Source organism: Gracilinanus agilis, chromosome 2, assembly GCF_016433145.1.
Source record: "Gracilinanus agilis isolate LMUSP501 chromosome 2, AgileGrace, whole genome shotgun sequence".
Classification (NCBI taxonomy): Eukaryota; Metazoa; Chordata; class Mammalia; order Didelphimorphia; family Didelphidae; genus Gracilinanus; species Gracilinanus agilis.
Genome location: NC_058131.1, coordinates 351,182,828 through 351,208,387, shown reverse-complemented (window position 1 = coordinate 351,208,387; position 25,560 = coordinate 351,182,828). Strand labels below are relative to the sequence as shown.

At 44.4% G+C, this 25,560-nt stretch overlaps 1 protein-coding gene across 1 annotated transcript in view; it reads left to right on the top strand.

Annotated features, from left to right (window-relative positions):
- The first annotated feature begins 208 nt into the window (after nt 1-208).
- The window catches only part of FLT4 (fms related receptor tyrosine kinase 4), a 185,164-nt gene continuing 159,812 nt past the window's right edge, over nt 209-25,560 (top strand). The window contains exons 1-2 of the mRNA XM_044659813.1: nt 209-272; nt 532-825. Coding sequence (XP_044515748.1) covers nt 209-272; nt 532-825 — 358 coding nt within the window. The remainder of the gene's footprint in view (nt 273-531; nt 826-25,560) is intronic.

Below are 25,560 nucleotides of genomic sequence, written 5' to 3'. Positions count from 1 at the left end.
GCCCTTTGCCCCTCCTGGCGGGAGTTCCCCACCCCGCCCCCCTGGGCCCAGCCCCGCCCTCGACCCCGCCCCACGCTGGGCACAGGCACGTAGAGGAGAGGAGTGGACTGGACGGGACTGGACAGCCGTGCAGCGCAGCCCAGGGCAGCGCAGCGCAGCCAGCGGCGGCGCCGCACACCCAGCCTCGCCGAGCTTACGGCCGCTGGAAATGAAGAGAGGGGGCGTCTGGAGCCGGAGCCTGTGGCTGATCATTGGTGTCCTGTGGGAGGCAGGTGAGGAGTCGCCAAGCGGCCAGGCGCAGAACAGCTGGGAATAAACGAGACGGGACTGGACGGGACGGGGAGAGATGGGTCGGGATGGGACGGAGCCGACTGTTTATTAGTTCCATTCCCAGCTTTGCTATGGGCTCTGACCACCTTCTGACTAGTCTCGTCTACTAGCCTAGACCTTTCGGCTGTCTGCTCACCCCCCACCTCCCACTCCCTGGACGACCGCTAATACCTCGAGCCTGGCCCAAACCCCTGCGTTCAGGTCCTTTCCGCATCTCCTCTTCCGTGCCACCCCCCACCCTGAATGGTTTCTTGGAGAGTTGCCCCAGCCTTGGCTGGGTCCTGGGCCGAAAGCCCATGCCCAGTTGTCCGCCAGAGGGCGCTCCGGGAGGGGAAGCCGCTACTGCCCACCATCTGTGCCCCCCGACTGGCCGGGACAGGACTGACCACACGTCCTTCTCCGCAGAGTCTCACTTTCCAATAGATCTCTTTGTGGCAGCGGAGTCTTGTTGGCGCCTGAACCCCATAGGGTCTGGGACAGAAGAAGCGCAAGGGAGTGGGGCAGCAAGAATGGTGTTTGAGGACAAGCTTTTATAAGGAAAAAGGTGTAGACAGATAGGGCTGTGGAAGCTCAGAAAAGAGTCCTCTGTTTGTTACAACAACCAGGAAAGGCTCACCTGGTCGGTAGCCTTCAGCTGACCTGGCTGGCTGAATATACCTCGCATGGACAGGGAGTATAAGGCAGAGAGCATTGGGAAAGGAGCAGAAAGAGCAATACTTTGGGGGATGCTTCAACAAGTCCAGAATTCAAATTCAGGGCTCCTATACTGAGGCTGAAAAGATGGCTTGGAGCCGCACTGTGGAGTGCTTTGTGTCATGGAACCATAGCATATGAGATAGAAAGGACTTTTAGAGACTATCTGGTCCACCTGTCCATGGTACAGATGAGGAATCTGAAAGCTAATTAAATGCCAGACTGAGGAGTTTGGACTTACCCTATGAACTCTAAGGAGTCACTGAAGATTTTTGAGGAGAATGACAGAGGTCAGATCTATACATCAGGAAGACAAGATAGGTGGCATACAGACAACGAGCATTAAAGACAGAGACAACTTAGAAGACTTTTATAATACAAAGGAAAGATAATAAGAACCTGAAAGGGGGAGAGGGGAACTGGAAAGGGAAAGAAAGGGAAAAAAATTGAGAGATATTCCTAAAGTAAGATCAAGAGACTTTGGTCACTGATTGATCATGTATTTGCATTTTTAGCTCAATTTCTAGATAAATAGGTCAAGAGACATCATAGACAGAGTATTTAGCAAAGCATTTAACAAATCTTTTATACTATCTTTGTAGACCAGATGGAGAGATTATGGACAAGATGATAATATGGTTAGTTATCAGCAATTTGGATAAAGGCAAAGGGTTGTAGCCACGGAGATGGACAGGACCTTAGAGATCATCTAGTCTAATCTCATGAGTTTCTAGAAGAGCAAAGCCTAGCAGGTTGTCCAAAGCCATTGATGATATGCTTCAACATGTTGCAGATGGCATGAAAGTAGGAGAATTAGTTAACACATTAGGTGACAGAACTAGAATCCAAGGTGATCTTTATAGGTCAGAACAATGAGCCTAGTTGTTGAATGGGATTGATGTCAAGTCATATACTTGGGTTCAAAAAGTCTATAAGTGCAGAACCGAAGAGCTATGTCTAAATATCCATCAATATTAAAAAATGCTTGGGAGTTGAAGTGGATTGTAATAGACGAATGATCACTATAACAAATGTTAACACTGCCAATTTCTTATATAATCTATGCTCATACTGACCAGTCTAGAATTGGAGGAGGGGATCTTAGTATGAGTACTGAAAAATACTTTTGAAGCCATTTAGTGATGCCACGTTACAGATGAAGAAACTGAGGCACACAGATAGGTTGAGTGACTTGCCCAAGGCCACACAGCTAGTAAAAGGAAAAGTTGACATTGAATCCAGGCCTCTGATTCTAAATCCAGCACACATCATATTGTAAGGTGCTGCCTCAGATCTCATCTGAGTTCTCCCATAACCGCCACTCTCCCATCCCCATCCCCAGTCAAACCTAAAGGCCTTTTAATCTTTTGTGGCTACCACTGCAACGCTTGAGCTATTTGCTATCCTTCAACCTCCCCACATGACAGAATCGACTCCTTTTCTGAACATATATGTCCGTCCGTTATGGGGTCTTCTATGGGTTCTGCTCCAGTGCTTCACAATGTTGCCTCACTGGCCACGAATTCTCAAAGCTGTGCCCTTAGAGTATAAGCTTGGGCAGTGTGGAAAGCTTCTTTTGTCTTGGGGAGAAATTGTGTTTGCAGTTCAAGGATCAATTTCTCTACACATGGTGTGGTTCCTTATCAGCAACTTAGTGCCACCAAGTGATGAATGATTTAACTATGGTCACCCAGTGGAATGTGGCAGCCATGTAGGAGATGATGGCCAGAACTCAAGAGAAATGAGGGCTGGACAGTGACCTAAATAGAGGAACCAACTGAGCTTTTGGCAATGGATGGGATCACCAAGGGAAGAGAAGCTAGAGAGAAAAGAAGACAGCTAATGATGAAGCCTCCGGGATGCCTCCACTTCATGAGGAGGAAGAGGAAAAGGAAATAGGGAGGACAAATCTTGTTTCCTGCCTGTTGTTCCACATTTTTTTTAAATCTATGGCTGATTGGTACTCAGGGACAAAAACTGTACTTCCTAGGAAGGATTGCCCAATGGTTTGATTAATATGTAGGAGAATTGGAGAAGCTCAGATCAGGGTCTTGTGCTGATGCTAAAGTTTGTCAGGTAAGAATATTAAAGCACACTTCAGGAACTCAGGAGAACAAGGACAGACTGGTATAGGTAGGTAGGGTTTAGATAAAGGGTTGGGTAGTAGAGGCTCTAAGGACAGGGGTACTCTAGAGAACCAAAGGGCACTAAATTAAGACCACTGAAGAATGGTTGTAGGCTGTAGTGTGGTGTGGTGGGAAGGGGTGGGTACTGGAGCAGGGCAGGCCTTCTGGGCTTGGGGAAGGGGCCTTGAATGAGTAGAAGAGGGACAGATAGTAACTGGGATCCTGGGAATTGGTTGGGAGAGCATTGTAACCTGATTGACTATCCAGAGGTTGCATTTCTTCAGCTCCTCTCTCGAGCAAGGGTTGAAGGTAGAAATGTCCCACTTCCTTTCTGCTTTGGGGAAAGGTTCCAGTGTCAGAGCCTAGCCTCTGATTCTGGGGAGTAATACTACCATTTGGGGCTTTTCATGAGCAGTATTCCTCTATAAGGAGTAATGAGTGAGGTAGATCCCCTAAATAAATAGTTGTACCTGAGAGAGTTGGGCAAAAAAAGGAAGAAAGAGGAACAGAAGGCTAGTACTGAGAGAGGGAGGGCTTTGCCTACCAATCAGTCTATCAACAAGTATCTTTTATGCATCAACTGTGCCAAGCAGAGTGCTAGATGCTAGGTTTACAAACACAAAAGGGAGCTTCCATCCTGTAGGGGAGGAGAGGCACCATTTGTACCTCTAAATATATACAAAAGAAATGTAGCGTAAAGGGCAAGGGGTGGAAGTAGAGAAGATACAACAAGGGGCAAGGGAATCCAAGAAGGCTCTGAATAAAATGTGGCATTTGAACTCAGTTTGAAGGAAACGAAGAATCCTTTGAGGCAGAGATGAAAAGCAAATATGTTCCAGACCTGCAGGACAGTCTGGGCAAATGCACAGATATGGGACAGAATGTTCTGCTTGAGGAATAAGAAGTCTAGTCTTTCCTTTGTATCCCCCAGCTCTTAGAGGCTTGGTAAGCCTGAAAGAGTAAGCATGTAATAAATGTTTATTAAATGACTGACTGACTTCAGGGTAAGAGAAGAGAAATAATATCTAATATAATTGGAGAGGTAGGTTGATGCCAGGTTGTGATGCCCTTTTTGTATTTAATCCTAAAAACCATCGGGAACCATTGAAGTTTATTGAGTAGGGAGTGACTTTTTCATACATGCAATTTGAGAAAATCACTTTGGTAGCCGTGAGTGGGGCAAGATTTGAGGATGGAAGACCAAATAGGAGGCTGTTGTAATAGTCTAGAAAAGAGATGATGAGCACCTGATCTAGAATAGTGGCCTTGTAAGTAGAAACAAGACAGATTTAAAGTATGTGGAGAAAAAATGATTTTTTCCTAAAGGCAGAAGAACCATGCCCAAGAGAATGGAATTCAGAGCCAAAAAGTTGGGGTATGCCAGAGAATGAAACCTCATCTGTAGAGAAGTAGGAGAGAAGTGAGGCTGCATTCCAGCCAAGCTAGGAATGAGCATGACCAGGGCAGAGAAGTCTCTGTCCTTGAGTAACCAGAAACATCTGGAAGGCTCTTGCCATCATTTCATCAGTCTTTTCTCCAGAATCTCTCTGTATTGCTATTGGAAAATTCAACTCTTAGTGGGTAGAGAAGGGGTTTGGGGAAGGGGAGAGGAAGAAAGAGAAGGAAAAAAAATTTTTCCAGTCATGGTAGATGGAAGGCATCATGGCATCATGGAAACCACACTGAATTTGTGACTCGTGAGCAGAATTTGAATCCCAGCTTTGCCGCTTATTCCCTACTGGATTCTGGGCAGATCGTATAAGCCCTCTGAGCATCCATTTCCTCATCTGAAAAATGAATAATATGAAAGATAGTGGACCTTAGAGTAAGGAGGATCTGAGTTCAAGTCCTGTCTCTAGCAACTATGTGATCCCATGGAAGCCAATCCAGGACAATGAGTTGCTTAGAAAATAGAGGAAGTTCCTCTTTAAAAAAAAAAAAAACTTACCTTCTGTTTATTATAGAGTATCAACTCTTAAGACAGGAAGGCAAGGGTCAGGTAAATGGGGTGCGGTGATGGGCAAACTTTTTAAAGAGGGGGCCAAAGGAAAGGAAATGCTCATCTGTCAGTCTGTTTCTAAGGCAACTCTTTCCAAGTTTCATTGTATTGTATCCTACACATTGTGCTCTTCAGATTAGGAATAATGCTGCTGGGCCAGATAGAACATTTAAGCGCCCCTCCAATATGGCCCGAGGGCCATAGTTTGCCCATCACTGGTTAAGGGACTTGCCCCGGGGTCACATGGCTAGGAAGTGTCTGAGGCCAGATTTGAAGCCAGGTCCTCCCAACTCCAGACCTGGTACTCTGTCCATTGTGCCACCTAGTTACCCCTGATTCTCAGTTACTCTTACAGAAACTACTCTCCTATCTCCCTGAAGACTCTTGGGTATCAAAGATGATAGGACAATCATTTTAGAGCTGGGGGAAGGCAGGGAGGGGACCTTAAAGATCATCTGGTCCAGCCTTCTCATTTTACAGATTTAGAAACTGGTAGGAGAAGCTAGGGAAGTCTTTTTTTATTTTTAATTTTTATTTAAGTATTTTTCCATGATTACATGATTCATGTACTTTCACTCCTCTTTTCCCCTTCCCCCACCCAAAGCCAACAAGCACTTCCACTGGGTTATGAATGTCTTATCACTCAATACCTATTTCCATATTAATCATTTTTGTAATAATCTTTTAAAAACCAAAACCCAACATCCAATAACCATATAGACAAGTGCAAAATCAAATGTTTTCCTTCTGCGTTTCTACTCCCACAGTTCTTTCTCTCCATGTGAATAGTGTTCTTTCTCACGAGTCCTTCAGGATTGTCCTGGATCATCATTGCATTGTAGCAAAGTTGATTACATATGATCGTCCCACAATGTTTCAGTCTCTGTGTACAATGTTCTCCTGGTTCTGCTCAACTCACTCCACATCAGTTCGTGGAGGTCTTTCCAGCTCGTATGGAAATCAAGCAGTTTATTGTTCCTTATAGCACGATAGCATTCTGTCACCATCTTATGCCACGCTTTCTTCAGCCATTCCCCATACAAGGAACTAGAGAAGACTTGAAGGTCAGAGAGACACTCCCTTGCAGGGGGCCATGGAAAATGGGTCCCAGGGAAGATGGAATAAATATATCTTGATCTTTCTTCCTTTTCGTATTCTGGAATTTGCAATGTACATTTTTCTCAGGCCCTTCCCATTTTTTTCAATCCCAGTGCTAGGTGCTATTAGTATATATAAAATCTATTTGCATTAAGAGAGGTTTGGTCCCAGACTGAGATTATTCTCATCTCCCTTCACTAAGATATCTTGAGAGTGATGTTTTTGCCATAATGTCTCTGCCAGGTTTTTGTAACAACAGACTCCGTGAGGCTCAACTCGTTCTTTCCCTTCGGGACTGTGTGGCCTGAATAGGGATCATAGAGTTCCAGCTAGAAGTGATTGTAGAGGCCATCAAATCTCACTCTCTTATTTTATACATGAGTAAACTAAGGCCCAAAGAGATGACTTACTCAATGCCACATGGGGAGGATCAAAAGAATTTGAACCCAGGTCCTCTGACTCCAAAGAGGGGAGCTCTGAGGTGGAAAAGCCCTGCTCTAGCCAATCCCATCGAATTCCCAGTCACGCTATGTCATTTGTTGGTGTCCTGTCTCTTCCAGTAGACAGAGCTTTGGGTGAGCAGGCTGGGGGAGGCAGGGAGGGTGTCTTATAGACTCTATTTCCCCTAAAGCCAGTCTAGCTGAGCCTCTTGGTAAGTCCTGGATTAGTACAGTCAATTAGCATTAAAGAGAAAAGAAAGAAGGGAGGATTGAATTCTCCTCTGTACTGTCTATCCATGGGGAAAAGTTTTGCTGAGCAAATTAATAGTACAAACAAGATTGTAAGGGGTATACTTAACCTACTGATGGAAACAGACTTTCAAACACTTCAGGAAAAATCATTTATGCCCAGAAAAGTGGTATGCTGGTAAAAAGCAACCTGTCCCTTAAATCAGTTCCCCAAAGGATTTCTAACTGACATGACTATGGGAATCAGTGGAGTTAATGTCTCTATATGTAAGATTTCAATCTGGAATGAATTTTGGCAACCAAATTCCTCCCGTTTGCAAGAGAAGAAACTGACACTCAAAATAAAGGAAGTGACTTTCCCAAGGTCACACTGCTAGTCAGTAGCAGGGCAAGACTTGAATCCTGGGGTCCTCTGACTCTAAGGTGAGGGTTCTTGCCCACTGAATGATGACTGCTGCTATGTTCCTTTCCAGGCCCTCTGTAATACTGACATCTCTCCACAACGGCCTCACTGCTCATCAGTCTGATTGGGTGAGGCTGGGCTATTCTCTCTAGGGCTGAAGGACTTGCTGTTCTCAGGGCTGTTTGTTTTGGCTCTGCCTGGGGCATCGTCATTGAGGAGTCCTGGGTCCTAGGGTGTCCTGGGCCCTTGACAGGAGCTGGGTAAGGGTCTCTATGCAGACAAGACAGCACCCAGCACTCCATTGTCCCCAGTGACAATTTCATCACCTCTCTTCCTTGCCTGCCTGATGTTTAGGAGGACATTCCTTACCATTCTGAACTTGAAAGTTTGTCACTGCAAATCCCAGGCTCTTGCTCGATTTAGGTGGATTCAGGATCACAGATTAAAAACACTAAAATGGATCCTAGGTCTAGCTCTGCCACTAACTTGCTCTGTGACTCTGAGCAAGTCATTTCCTTTCTCTGTGCCTCAGTTTCCCCATCTATAAAATGAGAGGGTTGAATGCCCATATAAGACCCGCTTCTGATCATCTGTGTCTGTCCCTGTCCTAAGCTCTTTTATATAGTTAGGACCATGCTCAAGTCAGCTCCTACAGGTTCTCAAGAGCCAATTGTTAAATTTTCAAGGTGAATATTAATACCTTGGGGGGCAGCTGGGTGGCTCAGTGGATTGAGAGCCAGAACTGGAGATGGGAGGTCCTGGGTTCAAATCTACCCTCAAATACTTCCTAGCTGTGTGACCCAGGACAACCCCCATTGCCTAGCCCTTATCACTCTTCTGCCTTGTATTGATTCTAAGGCAGAAGGTAAGGGTTGTTTTTTGTTGTTGTTGTTTTTTAAATAATAAGTAAATATTATTAATGTCTCAGCAATCCGCAAATGCTACAAATCAGAGGTTGATTTATTATTTTGTTTATTTTCTGGACTTTGTGATAGAGAAAATGTTAATAACAGATGAAATTTAAGTGTTGTGTGAAGGTTTTTTGGGTTTTGTTTTGAAAAGCACTTGCTGACATTCATCAGCAAACCTCTGTTTATAATTCTGACATTCTAAGTTTCTAGATGCCAAAAGTTCCTTCCAGCTCTGACAGTTCTGTGTTTGATGATTCTTTGAACCTTAAAATCATCTTCAATTCTCCTTCCTAATTTACCCCTTCTTCTAAGAAACCTGGTCTGGGAATGGCTTTCCAGGATACTGGGGCTACAAGAGCCTTTCTGTTGGGGTTCTAAGTCTATCTTCAGTTTAATTAAATCCAACGTGCAGTAAGCACTTGCCATGTGCAAGGTGCTTGGAGATACAAAGACAAAAATAAAGCAGGTAGTGGAGCAGCCAGATGACTCAGGGGAAGAGCCAGGCCTAGAAACAGAAGGTCCTGGGTTCAAATGTGACCTCAGATCTTTCCTAGATATGTCACTTAACCCCCATTGCCTAGCCCTTACAGCTCTTCTACCTTGGAACACAATGGAAGGAAAGGATTTAAAAAACAATAATAATAATAATGCATTCTCTGTCCTCAAAGAGCTTATACTCTATAGGGGAAGACAGCATATATTATGTAAGAATGTATAAAATAAATACAAAGTAATAATGGGAGGGAGGGCCGTGAGAGCAATAGAAAAATGAAGAAAACGTACTTCCTGCCAAGAAGCTTATGGGCTAGTTCTTTGCCCTTCTGTCTTGTTGGCTGTTACTAAAACAGAAAGGAAAGGTTTAAAAATGAATTGATTTTTTTTAAGAGCTGAAGTAATCTCAGAGGTCATCTAGTCTAATTGCCTAGAGGTCCTGGGTTCAAATATGACCTCGGAAATTTTCTACCTATGTTATCCTGGGCAAGTCACATAACTCCCATTGCCTATCCCTTACTACTCTTCTGCCTTGAAATCAATACTTTGTATCAGTTCTAAGACAGAAGGTAAGGGTTTTTTAAAATATTTATTAAGCATTTACTATGTGTCAAGTGCTAGGGATAAAAGCAGGACTCTCACACTTCTTCCTCTCTCTTTTTAAAAAAAAAAACAAATTTATTTCTTTTCACGTGAATTTATAATTTGTCCCTCCCATTGCCTCTCCAATTGAGTAATCACAACAAAGATAAAACCCTCATCATGAACAGGCATAGTTCAGCAAAAATAAATTCCCACCTTGGCCATGCCCCAAAACATCATTTTTTTCTCTTTATTTTGTCACCTACCTCTGGCAGGAGAAAAATGGTGTATTTCATTTTCCGCGTTATGGACTTATGATTTCTCATTTCATTAATCAGAGATTAAAATCCTTCAAAGTTTCCTTTCTTTTTTTAACCTTACTTTCTGTCTTTGTAACAACTCTTAAGGCAGAAGGACAAGGGCTAGGCAAATGCAGTTAAGAGACCTGCCCAGGGTCACACAGTCAGAAAATTTCTGAGGCCCATTTTGAACCCACATCCTCCATCTCTAGGCCTGGCTCTTTATTCACCAGGCCATGTATCTGCCCCTCAACATTATTTCTGTCTTTGATGTTTTTGCCATTGTGTAAATTGTTCTAATTCTGCTCATTTCTCTCTGCATGGGATTTTCCCAATGTCCTACAATGTTGTCCAGTTCATTGTTTCTTATGGCACAATAATATGCCTTTACATTCTTATGTCATAATTTGTTTAACTGTTCTCTAATTTGAGGATACCTTCTTAGTTTCCAGTTTCTGGCTACCACAAAAAGGTGGTGCTGTAAATGTTTTTGTACATAAAAATCTGATCCATCTTTCTCTGATCTCTGGGCTATAGGCCTAGTAAAGATATAGAGCTGGGATAAAGAGTGTGGGTAGTTTCAAATAGAAGAGCTTACATTTCACTGGAGGAGACGAGTATAAAGTTTATGTAGCAAAAATATAAAGTAAATATGTATAAAACAGAGTACCTCCAAATCTTAACTTAATAACTTAAAATTTTATTGACTTTTTGGATACCTTGTAGAGACAAAATAAGTAAATACAAAGTCATTTGAGGAGTATACTAGCATTTGAGGAATCAGGAAAGGTTTCATGTAGAAGATTGCCCTTGAGCTGCATTTTAAAGGAAGAAAGGGATTCTACGAAGAGGAGTACATTTCATCTGTGGTGGATGGGTAGCCAGTACAAAAGTGTGAGATGGTGGAGGGAAGGAGCAGCTGGCCTTGGAGACAGTGCCAAAAGTTAAGGTAGATAGCAGCAATGCAATGATCCAGGACAGTTCTGAGGGACTTATGAGAAAGAACGCTATTCACATCCAGAAAAAGAACTGTGGGAGAAGAAACATGAAAGAAAAACAACTGCTTGATCACATGGGTTGATGGGGATATGATTTAGGATGTAGACTCTAAACAATCATCCTAGTGCAAATATCAATAATACAGAAATAGGTCTTGATCGATGATACATGTAAAACCCAGTGGAATTGCTCGTTGGCTATGGGAACAGGGAGGGAGAAGGAGGGGGAAAGAATATAAATCATGTAACCATGGGAAAATACTCAAAATTAATTAATTAAATAAATGCACTTTAAAAAATAAAACTAAAATAGCAACAAAAAAGTAAAGGTAGAAGAGGAAGCTAGGTTTCAGTGATCACCAAAAGAAAGTGAGAGAAGACAGGAAGGGCGAAGAGGATTTTGTTAACATTAGAGGATTCAAAGGAAAGGGAGGCCAGAAGAGGATAGAAACTGGTAGGCTAAGACTAGAGTATACTTTGGGGGATAGAGGTATTGTGCTATCTTCATTATTGATCCCCCTGCTCATCCTACCAAGCTGGGCATCCTATAGGGTACATGTTCCCACACCCAGCAGACAGACTTCTGTAGTGGGCAAGGGAACCCAAGAGAGAAATATTACTGCCACGAGATCCTAAGGAGTAGCAGTGGAGGATGAGAGGGTAAAGAAGAGTATAGGCTTATCATATAGTCAGTGCCCCTCTGAGGATGAGGAATAGGAAGAAATGTACCTCCTTGAAGCTGGCACTTGGGAAAGAGCCCCAACAATCCCATGCTAGTTCCCACTTTTTTCAGAGTCTCATCACCTAGCTTCTTGTCTCTCCCCAATCTCAACATCTGATTGACTGCCTGACAAAAGGCTCTACTGGATCCCCTGGAGAAGGAAATGGCAAACCATTCTAGGATCCTTGCCAAGAAAACCCCATGGATAGTTCTGGTCCATGGGGTCACAAAGAGTCAGGCATGACTGAACAACAAACTCAGCATTAGCATATTGCTACGGGATGAAACTATGGCTATTCTGGCCCCAATACAACTAGGATTTCACTCGGGCTGCTTTACGAAAGTAGTTCTTGACTTAGGATCCTTAGAGTGGTGGAAAGGGAAGAGACAATGGAAATGGCAACTATCTCTGTCCCAGAGGTCATCAGTCAGACTGGGGGCGTCCCAGGCTCCTCCATTTTCCTTCAGTAGGATACAGGCATCTCTTATACAAAGATTTGTGTCAATCTGTGCCAGAGCTGCTGGTCCTCCAGCCCATTTCCTAAATCGCTGCTTCTTTCCACTGTCTTTCTAGCCTGATTTTCTACTTCTGTGATTTTCATTGTGGTCACCTGATTTCTGTTAGGGTCCTGCCCTAATCCTCATTCTGAGATCTGATGCTGGGCGTCAAGTTTTGTTTGGGGCTTGTTATCTTGCCCTCCCTCTCTCCTCCTGAGCCTCTCTTCTCTCTGAGCCATGGGGTGGGGGTGCAGGGAACCTCCTCGGTGAACCTGCCCCTGAAGCCTAATACAGAATGTGCCAGGGCAATGGGCAGGATGCATGGCCAGTGAACTCAGGTCTGGCTTCTGTCACTTTCTAGAATGAGAAGTCACTTTGGAAAATCTGACGCTTGTTTTGTTCTCTGAATGAAACAACTGTGTCCCCATTATCTGCAAGTGGCTTATCCACCTGGTAGATTTCCCAGGGCTGAGATTGAATTCCTTCCTGTCTCTCCACCTTCCCTCAGTGGCAAGGCCCTTCCCTGCAGGCAGGCTGAGCTTGGACCCAGGAGTGAGCACAAATTAGATGGCCACTTATTTATTGGGAATTTAGAGAATTCCTGTTCAAGAATGGATAAGACCCTCTAAGGTCTTTTCCCGGCTTAGAGATTCTATGGTTCCCTGAGGTCTTTCCCATCATGCAGGGTACAGGCTTGAGGAATTCAGCCCCAGAACCCTCTCTGCCTGGTGGTCTGACCATTCCATACATGAAAGTGGATGTGGGCAGAAATTTTTAGGGATAAGGCTGCCATCTCGCTGTCCTGATGACTCACCCAGCACCCAAGAGACAAGTTATTCTGATTCCATGAGGGATTTCAAGGAGACCTGATAGAAATAATTCTTCCCTTTGGCCATAGATGGGGAAATATGTAGACAGTCCTCTTTCTACAGAAGATGTAACTGAGGCCCAGACTCCCTTGGGGGCACTGGGCATTAGAATAACCATCCTGCATCTTCCATAAGTCTATCTAAAGTTGAAAAGAAGCTTAGGCGTCCCTTGGGGAAGGAGAGCCTAGCAGCTTGGATGTCGAGTTGGACAGAAGATTTGAAAGTTCCCCATGTACCTTCCTCTGCATCCATGAAAGACTCATTGCAGCTATCTTAATGTAAAGCTGATCTTCTGAGGTCTCCCTGGCCTCCAAGGGTTGGTCCCCGTTTTGATCACTAAGTGGCTACTTTGTGCTAGACCTTACATACTCAAAAACGAAGGGGAAGTAGACCTGTCTTCAAAGAGCTTCCATTCTAATGATAGAGATAACATATGTGTGGATATATACATTTGTGTACGTGTGTGTGAGAAACACCATTTAAAATCACCCTAGACAATATAAAATACTTAGGAATCTATCTACCAAAACAAACACAGGAATTATAGGAACACAACTATAAAACACTTTTCAGATTATTAAAACTAGATCTAAACAATTGGAAAAACATTAATTGCTCATGGGTAGGACGAGCTAACATAATAAAAATGACCATTCTACCCAAATTAATTAACTTATTTAGTGCCATACCTATCAAACTACCAAGAACATTTTTACAGAATAGGAAAAAAACTATAACAAAGTTCATTTGGAAGAACAAAAGATCAAGAATATCAAGGGAAATAATGAAAAAAAAACGTGAAGGAAGGGGACCTAGCAGTACCAGATATTAAACTATACTATAAAGCAGCGGTCATCAAAACAATATGGTACTGGCTAAGAGACAGATCATGGGATCATGAAGACTTAACAGCAAATCATATAGGGGAAGGCACAAGCAGCTGAAAAGACCAGGCAAGGCTTCTTGCAAAATATGACACTCCATTTGAATCTTGAAGGAAAGCAGGAATTCCCAGAAGTAGAGGTGAAGAGAAAGGACATTCCAGATGTGGGGGACAGCCAATGCTAGGGCTCCATGACAGGAAACATTATGTTGTATCTACGGAACAGCAAAAAGTTTGGCTAGAGTAGACTGTGGCACACATGGAGGAGAGCAATGTATGGTGGAAAGGTGGGTTCAGGAGAGGCTACAAAGTGCATTAAATACCAAAAAAAAGGATTTAGGTTTGATCTCAGAGGTAACAGAGAGCCTTTGGAGTTTGTTGAGTAGAGGAATAGCATGGTCAGATTTGAGACTAAGGAAAATCTCAGGCAGCAGAGTGGAGGATAGACCAGAAAGGGATGAAACCATTTGGATAATCCAGGGAAGAAGGGATAAGAGTCCAAACTAGATCCGTGGCTGGAAGAAGAGAGAGAGAAGGGGGTGTTTATAAAGATGGAAGACATTGTAGAAATAGAAATAAAATCTGTTATCATTTAGATATATAGGGTGAGTGTGAGAGAGTTGCTGAAAATGACACCCAGGTTGTGAGCCTGGAGGATAGAGAGGATGGACAGAACTAGGGAAGTTTAAAAGAGGAGGAGTGATAACTGGGAAAATAAAATATCCTTGAATTAAAAAAAGAAGAAGAGGAGGAGGAGAAGTGTGCTTTGGAGGAAAAATCATAAGTTCACTTTTGGATGTTTTGAGTTTGAACTATCTCTCACACCTACATTTTTAGGTTGTTTTGCAGGATCCATTTCTCTGCTGTTTAAAATCGACCTCACCAGGGGCAGCTAGGTGACTCAGTGGATTTAGTCAGTCACAGAACTAGGAGGTCCTGGGTTCAAATTTGGTCTAAGACACATCCTAGCAGTGTGATCCTGGGCGTTACTTACCTCCCATTGTCTAGCTCTTATTGCTCTTCTGCCTTAGAACCAATACACAGTATTGATTCTAAGATGGAAAGTAAGGATTTTTTTAATTGACCTCAGCTGCAGAGGGGAGTGTTGTCAAGGGGACATCCTGGGAGAACATAGCTGGGTCCTGACTTTCAGAGAAGGGGAGAAAGGAGTGAAAGGAAGAGGAAGAACTCTCAGTACTGTGTAGATTTCAGTCATGTGGTCTCTAAAAATAAGGGATTTGGGGTCTAAATGTGAGGCTGTGCTGTAAGATGCTAATTTAATTAAGGCAATGCCACCCTGGTGTTCTCCTGTCACTCGCTTGCTTGACCCTTCAGGAGACCTGATCAGAAATGTAAAGTTCTTCATGGCTAACCTAGATCCCTCCTGTGACTGTTCGTCCTTTGTTCCTGGGACACTGTGTTGTTGCTTGGGATGTTTTTCTCCTCAAGGCAGGGGGTGGTGCCCCTATTTCTGGTCTTTTCCTTTTAGTTCTTAGAGATGCTCCCTCCCATGTCTCTCTCTCTTCCCCATGTGTCTCTCTCACACACACACACACACACACACACACACACACACACACACACACACACACACAGAGGTTTCCCAGGGCACAGAGGCTCTCTTACCCCTGCTTGAGAGTCTATCCCTAGGAAAGGGCAGAGCAGCCTGCCAATGGGGTGAGTGCCCAGAGTCGCACCAGTAAATGACCTCGTGGAATCCAGAGGAGCAAAGTGTCCTGGGCTGGGAGCCAGAGATTCCTGAGTTTAGATCCCTTTTCAGACACTGACTTCCTCTGGGGCCTCAGTTTTCCGGTCTTTGCAGTGGGGAGAAGTCTGGGGTGGGGGTGAGGGAAATGCTGTTGCTAGTAGCAGATTCTTGGAAAACCCATGCCATTCATGATGTGAGCGAGGTCTCTGGAGACACTTACCTCAACATCTGCATTTATTCAACGAACTCTGAGCATCTACCGTGTGGTGTGCTGTGCAGGGCCCCGTCTGGGACGCTGGGGGGACAAAGAGACCAATAAGAGACAGTCCTTGTCCTCAGGGAACGCACAGTCAGTCTCATGAAGGAGAACAGGACTTGGACATAAATAACTACAATACACAGCAGGATATGATGTGTTGTGAGTAAGAGGGGTACAAATAAAATGCTACGAGGAGTCAGAGAGAGCAGTTCCGGCTGGGGAGATCTGAAGGAGGTCAGATCTAAGCTAACCCCTGGAGAAGGGCTGTTGTTGTTGTTTAGTCATTTTTCAGTTGTATGTGACTCTGCGTGACGCTGTTTGGTGTTTTCTTGGCCAAGATACAAGAGCGGTTTGCCATTTCCTTCTCCAGCTTGTTTTACAGAATAGAAACTAGGGCAAATAGGATTAAGTGACTTGCCCAGGATCACACAGCTAGTAAGTGTCTGTAGCTGGTTTTGAACTTAGGTCATCCTGACTCCAAGTCCAGCACTCTTCCACTGGTCACCTAGCAGCTTAGCACATAGAAGATGCTATTATTATTATTATTATTATTATTATTATTATTATTATCATCATCATCATGATGGGGATGATGCAATTTACTTAACCTCTGTGGGCTTGAATTTCCTCACCTAGAAAGGTGAGAGAGAAATAAGGAAAAACATGAATTATTTAAGGATAGTCTGGTTTGGCCAAAGGAGAGGGGGAATAAAGAAGAATCGTGGGAGAAGAGACTTGAACATGGCAACGTGGCTCCAGATTGTGGAGAGCCATGGATGCCAAACTGAAGAGTTGGTATTTTTATCTTATAAGCAGCGGTTTGAGCAGGAAAAAGTGCCATGGGGAGACCTGAATGTACATCAGGAAGATTATTTTGGCAGCCATGCAAAAGATGAATGAAAGAGAGGAGAAAGTGGAGACAGGGTGGCCAGTTAGAGGCAGGGCAAGAGGTGATGAGGACCCGAACTAAGGTGGTGGTGTTTGTGGAGGAAAATGAAGGAGACAAGTACAAAAGACACAAATGAGGTAGAATGGAGAAGATCTAGCAACTAATCAGAGGGGTTAAGTAAGGGAAAAGGAGAAGTCAAGGTTGCCTCCCAGACTTCCAGCCTGAGGGACGGAGAGACAGAAAAGGAGGGTTCCAGGGAAGATAAGCTCTGTTGTAGACGCTTTGATTGGAAGGGCGCTTGTGCCCATTGTCTCACATGTTGCACTTAGACACGCAGACACACACAGTATTCGTATGTCTGCACGCTTTATAAGTTTACAAAGCATCTGCCCATTCGTTCTCTTCTCTGATCCTTAGAGCAGTCCTGTGAGGCAGGCAGAGCAAAGAATATTTACACACACACATGCACACACACACACACACATACACACACACACACACACACACACACTAACCTTGGAGACAGAGAAGATTCATAGATTTATATGCATAAGTGCACGTATTTAGCAATCAAATAACAAGACTTTCTTACACACCTCCTGTGTGCCGGTTGAGCCACAGATGTCACACCTAGACATGCACTCAGACACACACGTGCGCTTACACTCATACCCTCTCAGTCTGTGTGTCTTTCCTCCCACATGCTCCCAACCTCACACATCAGGAACTGGGGGTGGGTCTGTTCCAGGAAAGCTCTGATTGAAGATGCTGGGCCCCTCCGAGTGGCTGAGTCACTCGGCGCAGAGCTGCTCTCCCACACCCAGACCCGTGGTGTCTGCCCACCTCTCTGCCCAGCAGCTGGGTGGCATGAAGCCATGGTGCCCCTGCCACGTGGCTAGGGTGGGCCCAGCCCCCTAGAGCCTGGCCTGGCGAGGTCAGCGTCGGTTCATGGGAAAGGAATCGTCGGCAGCTGGAGCGGACGTCCTGCCTGCGTTTCCCCTTTTCCTGTGGCCACGGAGCGAGGGACGACCCTTATTTAGCTTTCCTGAGACGGAAGCTGTCCCTGACTGATAACAGCTGGTAGCCCCGTGGGCCCAGGAAAGTCAGGCAGGCCTGTGGCCAGTCACCCAGGATGGGCACAAGCCCTGGATGGGAGGGACGAGGAGAGGAGCCCCCAGACCCAAATAGGGGATGGACGAGGGCACCCCCAGAGCACGAATGCTGCTGCTCAGCAGCCCTGGCACAAAGCCAGACACTGGCATGTAGGCATCTACAATCACGTGCATACACAGGCATCAAAGGAGGCTGGACACTGCAGACATTTTTTTAAATTTAAATATTTTATTTTTTTAAGAAAAGATTTTCCATGGTTACATGATTCATACTTTTTTCCTCCCTTCCTCTCACCCCCTCCCCATAGCCAACGCACATTTCCACTGGTTTTAACATGTGTCATTGATCAAGATCTATTTCCAAATTGTTGATAGTTGCATTGGTGTGGTAGTTTCGAGTCTATATCCCCAATCATGTCCTCCTCAGCCCATGTCTTCAAGCGGTTGTTTTTCTTCTGTGTTTCCACTCCCACAGTTCTTCCTCTGAATGTGGGTAGCGTTCTTCTCCATAAATCCCTCAGAATTGTCCTGGGTCGTTGCATTGCTCACTGCAGACATTTTGGTGTGTGAATTAGTGGCCTGGAAGACGGGGACATTTGCCCCTAATAAATACTTGCTTTCCTTTCTCTGGGCCCATATTTCCTTAATATGTCCAAGGGAGGAATTGAATGATAAATTATAGAATCATAAGCTCATAGATTTAGAGCTGGCAGGAATCTCAGAAGTCCTTTTTGTCCAAGGGCTTCTTTTTATGCATGAGGAAACAGGTCTGAACACATAAAGTAACTTGCCCAAGATAGTTCAGGTAGTAAGTTGTAGGATTTGAACACACAAATTCTGACTTTAAATCCTGGGTTCTCTCTGTTATACTCCCCTTCTCTGTGGGAGAGACAAGATGAAGGAAAAGGCTAGGAAGCTCCAGGAAAAGTCAAGGCATAATCGGTTTTTGGTACTCTAACTAGACTCTGAGTTCCATAAAAAGAATTATCTCTCAGCCCTCAGCATGAGAATTCAGACAGATGCTGAGTCCCCCTGGCCTGAACAGGCCTAGATTTCAATCTAGAAGGGTCCTTAGAAGCCATCACTTCCAGTACACATTTTATGCATGTTGAACTGAGGTTTTGTCAGTGACTTGCCTAAGGCCACACAGCCAGCCTGTAAGAAGTCTTAAAAGTGGGATTTGAACCAAGGTCACCTAGCACCCTTGGTGCCTTATGCCTTCTCTGTGCACAAAGCCTCTAGGGATTCCCTCTCCTTCTGGGCTCTGCTCAGCTTGTGACCCAGCACTGCAACCCTTTTCCACAACCCTTCACCCTCCTTAAATCTACCCTACCCATTCTTGGGGGTACAGCCACAGGCCCCGTTTCTCTTCTCCTAAACCATGACCTGAGCGCTCACAGCAACAACTGCGCCAATCTCTAGGGGAATCCCCCTGGCCCAGGAGGTCCAACCGGTGCCCCTCAGATCCCCTAGTGCCCATGTTAGGTGCCCTTCAGAGAGCAGGCTCATGACTATTGAGTAAAAACCTCACCTCCCTCTTTGTCTGGGCTGGAACTGACTGAATTGCACAAGATGAGCCGTCATGGAGAGCTTGAACGGATCATGGATTTTTTGTCTCCCCCCATTATTCTGTCTGCCCCCCAAGCCCCCAAATCCCCCAAACTTTCCAGTTTCTCTTCTGTTGTCAGGGGCATGACTGGCCTTCCAGGCACCCAGATTCATAACCTTTAGCTTCTCACCTCACATAAGCAATCAGTTGCTAAATCATCCTGTTTCTACTCTGTATCTCTTCCATCTGTCCCCCCTATTCTCATCTCACCTCACAAAGCCATCCCCCTGCCTGAGGCCCTCATCATCTCCTGCCAGAACTATTGCAGCAGCTTCCTTTCAAAACAAAACAAAAAGCCTTGCTTTCTGTCTTAGTATTAATTCTAAGGCAGAAGAGTAACAAGGGCTAAGCAGATGGAATTAAGTGACTCATCCAGGGTCACACAGCTAGGACATATCTGAAGCCACATTTGAACCCAGGAACTTCCCACTGCAGGCCTGGCTCTCTATCCCTTGAACCACCCAGCTGCCCCTCTTGTATTTACTTCTACACATGCATAATTGAATAAAAACTCCTTGAGAACTGACTGATACATAGTAGAGGCTTAATAAATGTTAGTTGAATGAATGGATGAGAATAAAAATGAATGAATGAATTCAGCTTAGCTTTTTAAAAAAATTTTAAACCCTTACTTTCTGTCTTAGAATCACTACTGTGTATTGATTCCAAGGCAAAAGAGCGCTCAGGGCCAGGCACTGGGGTTAAGTGACTTGCCCAGGGTCACACTGAGCCACCCAGCTGCCCCTTTGGCTTAGCTTTTTGAGTATTAAACAAAGTGGAGGTAGAGTGGAAGGAGCCCTGAATTCAGAGTCAGTGGAACCAGGGTTCAATTTCTCCCCTCATCCCCCACCCTGTCACTTAAAACCTGTATGACCTTGGGCAAGTGACTTAACCACTCTGTTTCCTCTCTTTTCTTATCTCTAAAATGAGTGTATTGGATTTTAGAGAGCTCTGGATCTGAATCTCTGTACCCATGATTCTGTGCTTATCACATAATGCTCTGAGTGCTATGATTCCCCTAAGGGAAAAGAGGTTCAGCCAAGGGGGAGGCAACCCTTGTGGGTATGCCTATGGGGGGGAGGGGCGTTATATTTAACCCCTTCATGTGAAGGCCAATCTGCCCCCTTTAGAAACCAATTCTCAGGGAAGGGAGTGTAGACAGATGTATCACTACCAATCACCACCACCCCTGCCTCCTTTTTGCTCCTCAATCTTGGCCAAGCTGGAAATGCTCCTGACAATTTGAGATTGAGAATCAGGAGTTCCGATGGAGCTTTGCTTTTTAAATATTCTTTACTGGAGGCAGCTGGGTGGCTCAGTGGATGGAAAGCCAGGCCTAGAGATACTTCCTAGCTGGGTGACCCTGGGCAAATCACTTGACCCCCATTGCCTAGCTCTTGCCACTCTTCTGCCTTGGAACCAATACACAGTAGTGATTCTAAGATGGAAAGTAAGGGTTAATATATATATTGGAAGGTAAGGGTTAAAAAAATTTTTATGATAATGTATATAAATATATATTGTGGAGATTAAAATTAATATCTAGTAACTAGGTATTCTATTTTATAAATTTTATTAATAATAACTAAAGTAAAAAAGCTAACTAAAAAGGTGCTAGCCCAGCCGGGTAGTGAGAGAAGAGAGCGAGGGGGAGGAGCTACAGAACTTATAAAACAATAAGGTGACCATGCAAATGTGGAGGCACAGGAGAGATTAAAGGGAATTCTGGGAAATACTAAGGGACTTCTGGGGGATGAAGTCCAAGGGTTCAAAATCTCCATTTGTGATATATATATATATATATATTCTGGCCCAGTCCTGCTCCACATGCACAGGAGAGGAGAGGAGCACAACGTGGGCCTCCATACCGGCACTAGCTTCCCACCCTTTCCCCAGGACTACCCCTCTGGGATGGAAAGGCCAGTGACTCTGTTTGTTTTATTTTGTCCCTGGCCGGGTCCACTGCCATTCCCAGTTCGTGTGTCTTCCTACTTGTCTCTCTCTCTCACACGCACGGTGGACCATCTAGGAATAGAGCTGACTTGACATCAGTTGATTCCCATTGAGTTGATGGCGATTGTTAGGATCCTTCTAGAATGACCGAGTCCATCCCAAGTCCAGGCCCGGCCCGAGGACCTGCTCTACCAAACCAATGACCTGGCAAAGAGAATTGGGGAGATCCCTGGGCTTCCTGTGGGCTCTGCCCTGCTTCAGGGACTCCCAATCTCGCCACCTACCACTTCGGCCGCCTTGATACCCGGCAAAAGCCCCAGATGGGGAATGGGGAGACAGAGAGTGGGGAGGGATCGTCCAGGGCCTTCCCCTCCTCCTTTCCAGCATAGCATTGGAGGAGGGAAGAAGGGGAAGGGACTGGGAGGAAGGAAGCAGCCCAACACTGTCTGGCATTTCCCATTTGGTGTGTGTGTGAGTGACAGGAGGATGTGGGACTCCAGGACGGACAGACCAGATACTCTCAGGCTTCCCAGTTTCCTATTGATTTAACTAGGGGCCCTCCAGGGAGGAGAAAGGGTTTCTTCCAGGCCCTTCCCCCACTCTGGATTTCCCTGAGGCCTCCTGACTACAGGCCCCCTCTCCCATACACAGCCCTAAGAAAGTAGGAATCACTTTGCCTTAGAAAATTTCAAGGAGCCCCCCAACCTCCAGTCCTCCAGGAGTTTCTCCCAGCCTCCAGGCAGGGAGGGCAGGACACGACATCCTTCAAGGGACACTTACTTCCCCATAAATAACTGTCCTCGCTTAGCAAGCTTCCCTCTGAGAACCAAGATCTCCCCAAACCCCAATGCTATATTTGCCTCATTTGCTTTCTAGGGTTGGGGCAGAATAGAACCCCCCACCTACTTCTGTGCTAAAGCTGAATGGACAGGGAGAGCCTGTGGTGAAGGGCTTAAAGCCAGAAGACCAGGGTTCATGCAGTTGCTCTTAGATTTAATTAAATAATTGTGTGACCTTGGAACACTAATTTAACTTTCTTTTTTTAAAACCCTTACTTTATGTCCTAGTAACAACTCTAAGATTGAAGGCAAAGGCTAGGCAAATAGGGTTAAGTGACTTGCCCAGGGTCACACAGCTAGAAAGTATCTGAGGCCACATTTGAACCCAGGTACACTCCTGACTGCAGGCCTGGGGCTCTATCCACTGGGCTACCTAGCTGCCCCACTCATTTAATGTCTATGTGCTTTGGTTTCTTCTTCTGAAAAATGAGAGGGGTAGACTAGATAGTTTCTAACATAGTTTGATTCTCTGACCTGGTGTGAGGAGAGAAGGCAGAGCCAGCCTAGGGCAAAACTAAAGTAACTTGTTTGTTTTGGGTTCCTGCCAACCTTCCTTGCAGTGTTTGACCCCTCTTCTGCCCACCAGCAGCTCAGTGCCCTCTTGCTGTTCTTAAAAGTCCCTCACCCAAGCCTGTCTTCCCTCTGCAGGGGCCCCTGTTCCAAGTTAGCTCTTCCGCTCTTTTCTCCCTGCCATTTCTGTATTGCTTTAAAACTTAAGAAGCTTTCCTCACAGCAACTCTGCGGGGTAATTTGTGATTCATTTACCTTTCTAGTCCCATTTTATTTTTCATGTAATTTAATTTTTTAATCTGATTTTAACAAATACCCCAAAATGGACATTTTCCATAATCAGCGTAGAACCTAAGATTATATAAAACCGTGTGTCTCTAATCTCTACAGCTTCATTTTTTTTTTAATCCTTACCTTCTATCTTAGAATCAATACTGTGTATTGGCTCCAAAGCAGAAAAGCAGTAAGGGCTAGGCAATGGGGGTCAAGTGTCTTGCCCAGGGTCACACAGCTGGGAAGTGTTGGAGGCCAGATTTGGACTCAACTGTATGCTGTTAGTCACTGAGCCACAGTTGTTTCTTCTTTCCTAAACAGAGGAAAGGAATCTCCTATTCCACCTCCTTCTCCCCAATTTTTGTGGAGTCTTAGGCTTGGACTGATTTTCGCACCTTAAAGAAGATGCTATTTCAGAGGGAAAGGGTCCTGTCTGGCTTCCTGGCCTTCAGCTGAGCTATCCTCAGGTTCCTGTGTCTGCCCAGCATCTGAATTCAGGTGTACTTATTAGCCAGAAGTTCCTGAAATATCAGAGCCTCTTTCTCCTCTACCAGAGATGCGGGAAGTCCCTGGTCATCCGAGGATTCCCAATTGAGGATCCAGAGATATTCAGAAAAGCAATCTCTCCTTCTCTGTGCCTCCTCCCTTCTCCCCTGCCAGTGACCTCAGACATATCTGTGAGGCAATGGAGAAGCATTAGCAGTTACAGGCTGAGCTTTCCCAGTTTGCCTCTCAGTTTAGGACTCATTCCCAAGAATTTTACTGAGAGAGCAGTCGGTCTGATGGACTCCCAAGCACCTATTTATTCCATCCCCGGTTCAAAATGGCAGGAACTATGACCAACCCTGGTGCCCCTGAGCCCTTTAAGGACTGCCACCAACAGAATCAAGCCTCATCCCTTCAAGTAAACAGGGATAGGGTTGGAGAGAGAGAGAAAAAAACCTCATTTAGTCCTTCCAATCTGCCATGTCCCAATGAGGATGACATCCCTGATGCTTCTATAATGGATGCCAGGCTTCATCCCATCCATTAGCTCATATGAGCTCCATAAAAACCCTCATTGGAGGTAGAGGCTGGGGATTATCATCCCCATTTGACAGATGAGGAAACTGATATCCACAGAAGATAAATGACTTGTTCAAAGTCACACAGAAAGTGGGTGGCAAAGCTAATACCAAAATTCCAGGTTTCCTGCCTCCTAAGCCAATGGTCTTTCTTTCTTTTTTTATAAACAACAAACCAACAAGCAAAAAGCTAACAATTTCTTAGTAAAAACAAGTCTCAACAAATACCAACAATCAATGAAACAAAATAAGAAATAAAAATCCTGATAAACTTCAGCCTATTTGCATTTTGATTCAAAAGCTCAAATTTTGACCATTACTATTTCCCTTTCAGATTTCCTGATTCTTTTTCTGCTTATAGTATCAGAATATCTCAGTCATGATATTGTTTTTTGAATGTCCTTGTGAATATGGATATTCTAATTTTGCCTTTTTCATGCTTGTCTTTAGACCTGTCTTTGCATTCCTACCATCTGCCATTTTATGGCATGAAAAGCCACTGGTACCCTCAGATTTTGGTTTAATTCAATGAATTTTTCAATTTTATTCACCAAGAACTTATTAAGCCTCACTTTGAGTCAAGCAGTGTGCTAGGCTTAGAAATACAGAAAGAAAAACAAACCAGTTCCTGTCTTGAAGAGCTTCCATTCTACTTGGGGAAAACAAAAGAATACAGGTATAATTGATACAAAATGAATAGAAAGTGATTTTGATGGGTTTTGGGGAACCCTAAAAACTGGTGGATTAAGAAAAGCCTCTTCTAGGGATTAGCATTGGAGTTGGACCCTGATCAGAAGCATTCTAGGCAGGGGAAGAGCCTATACAAAACCATGGAGATGGGGAAAAGAATGTAAAGTTTGAGAAAATGCAAGGAGGCTAATTTGACTCAAACACTGAGTGTGTGAGGGGGAGAAATGTATGATCAGTCTGGAGAGAAAAAAATAGGAGTCAGATTACAAAGGACTTTAAATGATAAACAGGGGAATTTGTATTTTATCCTTAAGGTAATCGTACTGATGTTTTCTTAGCATCTGGACTTTCAGCTTATTTCCAATTACTTCTGCTACTATAAATACTATATAAACTGCAAGAAATATTTCTATACAAATAGGTCTTTTTTCCCCTAGTCAATGATGCCTTTTATGGAATAGTCCTAATAATGGAATCCATTATCCAAAGAAAGGCAGTGTGGGGAAGGGGAAAGAATACTGAATCTGGAGTCAGGGGATAAACTTTTATAAATCACTAAACCTCCTCGGGTCTCAGTTTCCTTCTCTGTCACATGAAGGAAAAGAACCCCCTTGGGGATCAGAAGGCCTGAGTTCAAATCCTAGCACTACTACCCACTTATTGTGCAAATCATTTAATATCTATTGGCTTTGGCTTTCTCATTTGCAAAATGAAGGAAAAGTATTGGCTTTGGAGTCAGAGGACCTGGGTTCAAATCCTGTCTCTGATGCCTACCACTAATGTTCTCTTGAGCAAGTAGTTTAATTTCCTTAGACCTCAGTTCTCTCAGCTTTAAAAAGAAAGGTTGAATTAGATGACCTCTGAGGTTGCTTCTAGTTATGATTTTATGATAGATATTTTTTGTGACTCAGTTCATAAATTATCAGATTTCTCTCCTAAAGGATTGCACCCATTCACACATCCACCAATAATGTAATAGTTTCCTCCAATCTGTTTTTCCCCCTACCATGCAATGTTGCCTTCTGGAATCTAAGATTTCCAGCCCTCCCCTCCCCCCCTTCAC